This window comes from Bombus huntii, chromosome 9 (genome assembly GCF_024542735.1).
Source record: "Bombus huntii isolate Logan2020A chromosome 9, iyBomHunt1.1, whole genome shotgun sequence".
Classification (NCBI taxonomy): Eukaryota; Metazoa; Arthropoda; class Insecta; order Hymenoptera; family Apidae; genus Bombus; species Bombus huntii.
Window position 1 is genome coordinate 9,377,038 of NC_066246.1, and position 12,006 is coordinate 9,389,043.

The following is a 12,006-nucleotide window of genomic DNA, read 5'->3' on the forward strand; positions in this document are numbered from 1 at the left end:
ATCCACCCCAGAGTTCGATAGGTCGGCAGCTTCAAGGAATTGGATGGACAGCCGATTGACGGAAAGAGACACCGATGTAAGTACCGATAATATCTCCGATATAACGCCTGCATTATGCTATGCCGACATACCCAGACTTATTATACAACTGTCTTTGTTCCCATCATCGTAATTACTGGCCAATCGTGGATTTTTTTCTTGTTAATGAACGAGAATTCGTCCCCTAGTTTATTATTGACGCAAACTGTCGAAAAGACGATTTCTAAAATTGCTTAGCTTGCTGAACTTGAAACGTTTGTTCAATCTCATTTTTATTTTTGTTCTTGTTTTTTGTTTTATTTCTCCAATCCTACGATTATTTGAATTATTTCCTCGTTTTTTGGATATTTTTTTATTGTTGAATATAAAATACACGACATTTTCTTATTCATAGCTTAAAAGCTCATAGCGCTTCGTAATATACGAATTGGATTATTTCGTACGAAGTTCGAGAGATTGCAAGACATTGGAGCTTGGTTGATCCAAATAATCCTACGTTTCAGCTACTTGATATAATAGCCTTGTGATGAAAAGAAAAGAACTTCACTAACAAAAATTAATTTTCTTTTTAAAGCTATAATAAGTCAAATGAAATTGCGGTTAAAGTGACGTGGTACGTTCCTGACTTTCTCTTCTATGTTTTCTCGTGGTCCTCTCTTTCCAAAGTATTTCAGTATCATTAGTCATTGCCGCAACATTTCTCCTCGAGAAGGGACGCAAAACTATTCTACCTACTTTGTCCGTGATAGAGGGTGGCAAACGTGTTTATGGTAATCTTACAAAAATTCTACGTAAACGTCAAAGGTGGTCTGTCATAACCATCATTTTTCACAATAAGTTATACATTTGAAACCTCTAGCGGCAGTCTTTGAAGAAACATCAATTGTCGGCTCATTTGACACACAAGTAGACATTTGCGGTTAAATTAATTAATCTGTGAATGTATAATATAATAATGACACCGGAATTATGGTTTTTTAAATTACCAACAAAACTCTATAATGCTATACACAATCACAGTGAGTAGGAACTTTATTACGCATAGAATAGAAATTTAATTCTGCGTAGAGGAGAAACTTTCTTTTAATACGAATTGAAATGAAATATTTCAATGTAACTGTTAAGCTTTTAAATTTTAGCAGAATTTTAATTTCACGTATAATAGAAATTTTATTTATTACAAATTAATAATAACCAACTTGATATAATTTTCGTGTGTTAAAATCTAATAATACAATTCTAATACTTCGTTTTATATTTTCAAAGAGCGAATATGGAATCAGCTGAGAAAATAAGAATATTAAAAATAAGATGTAGTTTGAACGAACATAGATAATGTATGTGCTATGCCAAGGTACAGTTCTGAACCGTTCCAAAGAACAAGTCCTGACACATTGACAACAACCTGATGCGAGACCACCTTTACTACATCAAGGTGTTTATCTTACCTGTTATCTTGAAGCTACTATAATTTGTCAAACTGAAGCCGACATAACCGAGGAACGATCCTGATTGCTTGTTTAGTTTTGATTTAGGTTGCTATAATGTCGTGATTCGTAGATATACAGGTAGCTTCGAGCAATGTTATTTTAGTCAATTAATTTTCCCAATAATATTACTTCATAAATTCAATATTTTACGTAATAGAAATGTCCAATGAAAAGCTACACATATGTATAGGTGTAAAAAATACACGCGTTTGAATATATTTTCACATTGAGATTCGATATAGGAATCTGCAATATCCTATGTGCTTCCATCGCCACCTATTGGAGTCATATTAACGCTGGATAACAACTCAGATAATTTATACGAAGTTTCATCAACCGGTAACTTGTCGAATTTATTCCGGTAAGATAAATCGTATTGAACGAGGACTGTTCCTCTGTGGATAAATTTTACGCAAAATGCGTGTACCGGAAGATCGTAATGCTGAACAAGTGGAATTCAATAGAAAAACCAAGAATCGAGCTTATTTATTTTTCTACACTCTTTAAAATTCTCCAAGTGCACGTAGAAATTTTCGTGCTGAATGAATTAAAATTGTATTATGTGCGTGAATTATATTTTCGTTAAACAATAAGTATTCATCATACGTCGGATTTCAGAATTGAAAAATGAAAGAAACTTTATAAAAGAATTTTTCTTTGATAACGTTGATGACGTAACGTTGTCTCTTAAGTCTCTGCTTTATATTTATTATATTCTGTTAAAAACTATATTTAAACTATAAATTCATTAGAGGAGAAACCTATCTAGTGATATGTTACAATGAAAACTATTTCAGTATTCGAACACTCTGATAAGGCCATAGTATTAAATTTCTTAAAATATTAAACATTGTTTACTTCAGCTATAGGTACATGTACACTTCAGTATCGGTTTAAAAATTCTGATGCAAAAGATATGGCTCATACCCAATAAAAATGAGTATTTTAAGTAACATACTGATATCGCGTATCTTACCAATCTATTATGAATATTTCAATTATTAAACAAGCACTTTTCTGATAATTTCCTCAAATTGAAACTTTATTACGTAACATATGAAAGAGCCATAAACTCTTCATTTTATCTGTACTTTATCTGAGTGAATCTTAACTATATAAGCACAATTTTACTGAATCTAGTTTGCTAAACTAATAACGATAAAACTAGCCGAACCACTAGTTTGTGATATTATTCTGAACCTACAGATACAGTAAATACTATCTGTTATATAATGTTGCTTGATATAATGCTACAATAAAATTGATGCAATAAGAAATGCTCCAGTAACACAAAGTTGTACAGAGTTTTTGATTTCTTACAGAAAAGAAATTTTTAATAGAAAGTAAATACAAGAAGAAACATATTATTGTTTGATAGTCATTTTATAATGGTCATAAATCTTTGAAAATCTGAAAAACACAGTAGAGTATCTTTGAAGTATAAAGTTAATACGATAAGCATTTTCCTATACAAAAATTGGATCAAATAACATTGTATTCCGTTGAATATAAAATAAATGTGATTTTATTACTGAATTTATAATAGGATCTTGTAAAGCTTGTAATAAGATAACTTCATCAAAAATAAATTATTACAAAATATTAAAAAATAATGAACTGACATGAAATTATTGAAAAGTTCATTTGTTCTATTGGAAAAATTAATAAACTTTTGTAAGCATTGTTTATAATTTCCTTCTATTACCTAAAGTTACTATGAGTAACGTGAGCATATAATGTAATCTACGAAATCTTTTAATGCGAAATCTATTAAAATTGGACACGAAAACGTGTTTAACTAGTTATGCAAATTTATGTTTTACCAAAATCATAGTTAATCTTCTATACTGAAGTTCTAACCATTAAACGACCATTATACTATAGTTTAAAGCACCTTATGTATTTTGAAAAAATAGATTTTTAATAATGATAGATTAGTATAAATACAATACAAAATCAAAATAAATTGCTTCAAAATTCAGTAATTTGAAGAGTTTACGAATAAGATGTATTCTAGAAGCTCAGGTATGTTTAAAATAAATGAGAAATATGTAAATTTTAAAAACAAGATCTTCGTTTCTTCGACGAATAACTATTTAATAACTACTTTAGTTTTCATTTAACTTAATTTGCGATTTTCTTCTGCGTTTAGTTCAACTAAAAAGAGAACAGAACCATTGTATAATATTGCTGAATAGAATTATATAATTGTACATTATATAAAAAAATAATTATTAGTATGTTACAGATATACGATGTCAGGAAACGAATCTTTAAAGGTGGAAAACTGTTTTATTTACATCAGCTCGATGATTCTAATCATTGAAGGAACGATTCATGCCAAGAAAATATATTATTGCGCCATGCTTTGCACGTGTCAACAGTATAATCATAGATGTATATACAGGGTGGCCTGAAAATCACTACTTATCCGCGATTTTTTAGGCATTTGCAAAAGCTGGACAAAAAAATGTTTCGAACAAAAAGTGATCAGCTTTCAATCGACTACAGATCGTGATATTGAAAATTTCAAAAATAAAAGTCGATGAAAGGTCACGGTAAGCTCTATTTTTTTTTAAACGGAATAATACATTTTGTTATACACCATTTGATGCATTTTTTTAATTCTTTACAAAAAGGTATTAAGGTACTTGTGTTGGAAGAACGATTAGTTTAAAGGATACTATAACTCTAATGTCGTAAAACTTATTGTACGAAAGATAAGAAAAGACAATATAGTAGTTGTTTATTTCTACGGTTTCCCTTAAAAAAAATTTCTACAAAACAAGAAACAAGAAAAGTGTCCTTTTCATCGAAATAAAATCTTTTTTTTTTTTAATTTTCAATATCACGATCTATAGCCGATTGAAAGCTGGTCACTTTTTGTTCGAAATATTTTTTTTTTTTGTTCAGCTATTGCAAGTACTCGAAAAACCATGGAGGATGATTTTTAGATACGATCAAGCTGTATATCAATGGCAAAAAGGAATTTAAAATTAAAAGTGATATTTACTACTAAGAGCGAACCTACGCAACAAATTAATTTCGAAGAAATTAATTTACTCACAGATAAAGGAAATAAAAAATCTTGAAAAGGCAATATGTTAAAACATGTATATTTGTAAATTATTTGTTTTACTTATTCATTTGCGATACTATAAAGAAACACAATTTTATATATATACAGTACCTTAATAAACCCATAAATGAAGGTTATAGCAAGTAAGAGAATTAACTAAATATTAAATTATTACAATTAAAAACAATAAATTTAAGTTGAAAATTGATTCAAGAGGATGAAACAGAGGAACAGAATTTTTATTGTATTCCATCAAATAAATGATTTTAAGTTTAACTCTATGTGGAATAAAGATGCTTTCGGCAATCGCCGCTAGAGGGTTTCCATAACATTCTGCAATATATCACTTTTCCAATATCTGACTTTTGCTCTTCAGTACTTTTGGAGTACATTGCTTTCCTGATATTGAACGGGTCTACTATACATTAAACTACAGATATTTAAGTAGTCTTAGCGATAAATCTATCGAAGACCGAAGCTAATTGTCCTTCCTAATATTTCTCCATCAACGTCCGAAAGTAAGGTTATGATATGGCATGTAGTACCTAAGTACCTTCGTTTAATAATTATGGTAAGAATGATATTTTTATACTTCTGTATCCTACGCAACTGATAAAAGGACTTTGAATCGTACCAATTAAATTTTCTTTTTATATTGATTTTCTTAAATGTATAAACTTAGAGATATTAAAGAAAGAAACATACTTGACAACTTTCGAAAATCGAAACGGAACGAATCGAAAGACCAAATGGTTTGCTTGAAACAATAAATTTATTTTACAAACTTACTTAAAAAAAAAAAAATGACGTAAATGCAGTAGTAAAAATTTAATAAAAAGTATAGAAGCAGATGGAGAAGTCTAAGCAATTCTAGATTTAGACTCTTTCTTTTTTTTCTTTTTTTAGATTTATATTTTCTTCAACTTACCACCATAGACATTTTGATCGATTTAAATATTCCGTACAGTTAAAAAAAAGTAAAGCTTACTTAAAAGATATCACTGTGAAAACTCTGATAAAAACTTCGTTTTCGGTCTACACACCGCACTTATGTTTCACTGGATGCAGAACGTCACCGCTATTTTAGGTTGTGTTTCGTCGAAACTCACAGTTTTCACTCGAATACTTCACGAAATCGATTTACTGAGAAATCAACGAGCAATGCTAGTAGCGTTGCCCGAAAGACACTCCGAAAACAACATCGAATACTTATTGAAAACGTTTGAATTCTTGATAGTATCGATCAAATAGTGACATCGACGACGATACTACTCAGGAGAATGACTTTAATGACGACGACGACGACCAGAATGAAGACAACGATTACGACAGATTGGTCTGTGCATGTGAGGAGATAACGACCAGTACCGGATAGGCATTGGAGTGCTCCTACCCATACCACGAACTGGTTGAATTTCGCCGCGAGCGAAAATCATGTTGTTTCTGGTCTTAAGTCGACTGTCGATTATTGTTTCCGGACTTTGATACAGGAGAAAGTTTTATATTATGGGACTACTAATATTAACCCATAACTAACACTGGCATTGGTTCACGAGCACATTCTAACGCTGTGATAAGATAATGATTGGCCAAAAGAATCGTTAATTACTCAGCTCTGTTAGCCTAAAGAATCTTTATAAAATCTGTATTTATTATTAGTCGATTTTTATCTGTGTGGAACATGTAAAGATACAAGAATGAATGTAATGTGTAAAAATATGTACACAAAGTGTTCAAAGTACAGCACTTATTACAACATTTACGCTCAGAAAGCGAAATCAACGTCTACCTAGCTTTTTAAGCATCTCAAAAAAAAAAAAAAAAAAAAAAAAAGAGAAGAAAAACGGAAAAGAAAAAAAAAAAGGAATGAGCCTGTATAGAAATCCGAAGTGCGATTGCGAATTTGTAAACTTGTGCTATACTAGAAGATAAAATCGGATATAAAGTTTGTAATGCGTAATTGATTACGAAATTTGCAACATTTGCATGTTTATGCACGAAATTTCTATGATTATACATAAAATTTATAAAACTATTTGTTTACGGTGGAAGTTTTGCAAATTTATAACTATTTGAAACTAACATTCAACTGTATGATATTTCATATCGCACGAAGAAGCAAGCGTTTGTACACTACTGTATACTACTGTGCGAATGGCGTCGGTTACGTCACGCACTAGCGTTATGTCGGTAATTATCATCACAAATCACAAGTGAGCAGTGGCTGGGGAAATAACCACAGAGTGAGAGAAAATTGGCGGTAGACTTTCAGAACAGTATGTGTAGTTATGATTAATAGGATGATTAACCAACATATCAAGTTATTGTGCATGTTTAAGTTTCCAACACGCGGTCAGGTGTCTTAGGTTCAAGGTTTCCCGATGACTTCTAAAGTGATATTGTATCGAAGTCTGTGATCCAAAGATGAAAATTATAATTTTCGGAGAAGGCATACATTTTCTGGTATAATTACACGTGTTTGTCGCTCTTTAAAAAAGATGACTAAGTACGCAGCATATAAGATTATGTAACTTACTGTATTAAGATCTTTTTACTTTCAAAAAATTCTTGTGACAATTATTTAGGAATTAAATTCTTCTAAAAAGTGCAACTACCTTCGTATATAGGATAAAATAACGTTTAATTAAAAAATAGTTACGATAATGCAGTTTTGCGTAATTTTTGTGGAATTCAATTGTATTTAAATTTCTTTGAGTTTTTCCTGAATTTATAAAAGATATTATTTAAGAAAATACGTTGCACTAACCTTTGCGTAAAGTAACACATGCACATCTATTAATAATAATTAATAACAATTATTATTATTTTTTAGTTTAAACAAATTTGTTGTATAATCAGTGTTGTAATTATGTACGCTTATTATGTATCTAAGATGGGTACTATCTAATTATACAGTATGTCATTTTCGGCTAAAGATAATATTAAACGTACTATGTATCGTGTGTTCTAAGAATAATATTAAGATATCTTAAATTGCATTGATTTAGATGTATGAAATTCTATTATTAGGGGGGGGGGGAAGTACAATGAAATATTACTATTTAAGTAACACTTGAAATATAGTGTATAAAGCAATGTGACATTGTTCTTAAATATATAAATATCTGAGACATATGTAATATTTTAATACATCAGAGTAGGTAAAGTAATTTGCTGTACCATCCGTACGTTTCATTGTTTTCGAATATAATACACGCTATAAATTATTACAATAACAGATGCTAATTTAGAAGCAATTTAAATAAATGTTATTGATATCCTTAAAAGAAAAGTATGAATTTTATATTAGCTAAAAATACATATATATTTTTTATTTTTGTATGCGTATTTTTATACATGCTTACATTGCATAGCATAAAAATAAAATATGTATTACATTTTCTCTCAATCAGAAATAGCTCACTCTTTTATTTTATATCACAATATTAACAACATTTTTTATAAGAAAACGAGGCTAAAATATATGACAGTGGCAAACAAATGAATAAGTTAAGTGTAATATGCATAAGTTAAGTATATTTAATTAACAAAATGTAAAATAATAACACTAAAAATTGTAATCGATAAATAAGTTTTTACAGTAAATCTAAACGAATCATTTTGATTTAACAAAATGATTTAACCGATAAATGGTAATAAAGATACCACTTGTATCAACTGATCGATTACTTCGATCTATCGATAAAGAAAAAATACTGTTGACAAAACAGAATAATAGAGATACAATGCTTATAAATTATATTGTCAAATATAAATTTATATCAATATAATAATTAAAAAAATATATATAACTGTAGGTAGAGTAATTATAATCTTCTATAGGCACTTTTCAGAACTTTTTACTTTCTATAATTTGTTTGAAAGTATAATTGGTAAAAGAGAAAAGCATAGAATCTAGATACTACGAGTTTGACGCCAAATATGCGTGGGTACAATTTGCGAAGGTTACAAGAACATTGCACTCGAAAGAACGGACGTTGTAAAGCACAGAATGTAGTTATTTTTGCAAAGGCTGTTGTGACTGGTTTCGATCTTGTTAACCTTGGCTGAAATCTTTTTAAAACACTTTTCCCAAACAATCTGAAGAATTGCAAATAATCACAATTTCTTGTATTTTTAGTTAGCACTCGTGCATTTTTTCCTATCATTAATTTTTAAACTCTGAATCGTAATACGTAACTAAAACTGCTAAATGTTTGTACATTAAAATTAAGATGACACGAATGTACCATGACTATTTTGCAATGTTACTTATTTCGTTTTTCTGATTCATAAGAGTGTACTATTGCTTGCTATATATCTAATATATGTTTTCATGTTAAAATAATAAATATTAATCGGAGATTTAACGATGAAAATAACAAATGAGGCGATACTCTTTAACCTCATATGCTATACATGAGATTTATACCTCGTATTTATACGCGATAGAGATTTCATCGTAGTAATCCGACATTCGATATATGAAAAACTTACCATAAATGTTGGTACAATAAATCAACAGAACTTTTTCTTAACAAATTCTAAAAGACTTAGTTTTATCACACAGAAGAGTAGGATATTGAAAATGTTTAAATAATGTTCATTACCAAATGAAGTTGGATTAATAGTACATACCTGAAACAAAAACAAAACAATACAAATTTTTTTTACTAAGTAGGTACTCTAAATATAAGAATAAATAATTCTATGTGCTAATGTTATATGTACATTGTTAATATGTTATTTATTAGTTTAATTTATTATTTTAGTTTCCCACTACAAAAAAAGTATATATATAATGTATATTGTATAAAATAGTTTTATCTATTATAAATTAATTATATATTTTATTCGTTAAAATTTATGAAATAATATTAAAATTTCATATTATTATTCTAATCATTGTCGCAATTATTTATACTTCGTATATGATGAATTATTCACTGATTTTTATTTACTATACATATAGATATTAAATAATATAACAATTACGAGTGTAATCTTCGAGATAAGCATTTCAAACAAATTATTGTGTAAAATTGAAATAATTATTTCAAACAAATTATTGTGTAAAATATGATTTTATTTTTTTCATATAGAAAGCATTATAACACAACATTTTTCACAAGAGAACATTTAATGTAACGATTAAGCAAAGTCTGAAACCTACATCATCATGTACAAAGACAGAGATCATTCGCGGCTGCTTTTTCTTCCTTCGCGCCATCTTACGTGCCAATTAACCGGAAGTAACTCCAATTTAGTAAATTTACGTAGAAAGACACACATACACAACAGCTAACCTAAATCTTATCTCGGGGACAACACGAGTCGCACTAGAAGATATCCAACTGGGATTCCAACTGGTGAATACGTGCGAGAAAAGGTGTATACCTTTGTTCTTCAACCATATCGGGTCAGCGGGGTTATCATTTGCATATCTTTACTATGCTGATTTATGAAAATTTATGGATTACTATTTCTGTGACGCGAACGAAAAATCTTTACGCCTGATAAAGTATTTTAAAATCTTCTTTACAAGTCAATAAACACTCTTTCTATAGAGGAAATATAGTGAATAAAATCTGTAACCGAACTTTATATAATGATAAATGGGCAAGGTCAATTACGTATAATATATATATTTTAATAAATACTTCTTATATTGCATTTACGATTCCAATGCGTATCACAGCAATCTAGTGGAAACGAAATGACGTTCTACAGATAATCTACATATCATGAATCAGCTTAGTTTTCCTTCTACGAGTAAAATATAAATGATACGAGTATTGCAATTAAATGTATAAAGTATTTTTCAGCAACTATTAGTAATTTTATGGTAAATGTTTATCAATATATTAGGGAAATAAAATCAAGAATTATAAGCGTACAATTCTGTTCTTCGCAAGTGCAAATAAGAATTTCATATATTCCATTCATTATATCTTTCCTTTTGATAACTAAATACATACATAAAACATAGTCTCTTTGAACTTGTTACATTTTTTAAAAGTATGTTTTATTATATATATATATACAGGGTGGTTGGTAACTGGTGGTACAAGCGGAAAGGGGGTGATTCTACGCGAAAAAAGAAGTCGAAAATATAGAATAAAAAATTTTTTTTTTAATTTTTCCATCGAGACAACGATCTACAATAAGATCCGTTATAACGTACCGCACGCGTACCGAGCGAAAGTTCAAAGTCGATTTTCTCGAAAACAAAGCCTCAAACGAAAAATTTTTATTCTATATTTTCGACTTCTTTTTTCACGTAGAATCACCCCCTTGTATCGCCAGTTACCAACCATCCTGTATATACATATATACTACTCAAGAAGAGGTAAAAATCAAAAAGCTTTCTATTAACGTGTATGTCGTAAGTGCTACCCAAATCGGCAGCATGTTTTTAATAAGAATTTAATTCATAAGTATAAGAATTAAATTCCGTGGGATTTGTAACAAATCGGATTTCTGACCAGTGATGCGTGAAATCAAAGGGAATAAACGAAAGAGACATTTATTTGACCACGTGATAATCTTGATGAGATATAGGAAGATGATGATTAGGATCTCAATTAATACATATTTTCAGTTCGTATTATGTATTGAAACTATTACTTTTCGACAGCCATTTTAAAGCCAATCGCATCTCTTTAATGTTAAAAAATACCTTAAGTTTGAGTAGACTATGAAAGAGTCGTTATTTGTATTTTTCCTTTAAACTGAACTAGTTTCAAGACAACATTAAGAGAGATTACATTAAAAAGGGACAATTTTCCACTTGCGAACATATGTATAAGATAATTCTCTCCGACTTATCAACTATCATATTAAGGCATATCAGACAATCTCTACTTCAAATATAACGCAATATTGCGAAAGCGATTGTCGTAAACAGATATTAAAATGCCAAAAAACGTACGTAGCTGAATTTAAGTTTGTCTTGTCGAAGGCAAAAATAAACATCATTCAGGACAACTGTTAAAGAGAAAGATATAAATATAAATTTGGACAAGGCGTCAGTAAACATTTCTTCTGCTTGAACAACTATACAACTAAACGGTTAATACTTCTAGAAATTAAAATACATAATAAAAATCGAAAATTTTGAGAGAGAAACAGAAATTAGATGCGAGACAACTACGAAGGAGATTTACGAGAATGCTTAATATCCTAATCCTATCGAACTTCGAGGACAAATATGAGAATGTATGCGCTGTTAAGGAAATATTATTACAGAAAGAAGTGAAGGAAAAGATTCATCGTTGAAACAAGGACACACGCATTGCTGCTTAAACAATTAGGTATTATATAGCTAGCTACGTTTCACTGCCATTAAATAGTAAAGAAGATAAGCTGCTAGACATTCATTGCGAGGTCTATCATACA

At 29.5% G+C, this 12,006-nt stretch overlaps 1 protein-coding gene across 6 annotated transcripts in view; it reads right to left on the reverse strand.

The window, feature by feature from the left end:
* Positions 1-12,006, reverse strand: part of LOC126869477 (segmentation protein cap'n'collar) — a 112,025-nt gene that overhangs the window by 90,974 nt on the left and 9,045 nt on the right. Inside the window, exon 1 of one of the 6 annotated variants that reach the window (XM_050626074.1) lies at positions 9,782-9,955. The exons of 2 other annotated variants lie outside the window; for them this stretch is intronic. In XM_050626074.1, the coding sequence (XP_050482031.1) occupies positions 9,782-9,838 (57 nt within the window). In that variant the 5' untranslated portion in view covers positions 9,839-9,955. Of the gene's footprint in view, positions 1-5,536; positions 5,925-9,781; positions 9,956-12,006 lie in introns of those variants that run through there. 3 more of the 6 variants (XM_050626078.1, XM_050626077.1, XM_050626076.1) reach the window with 3 other exon arrangements.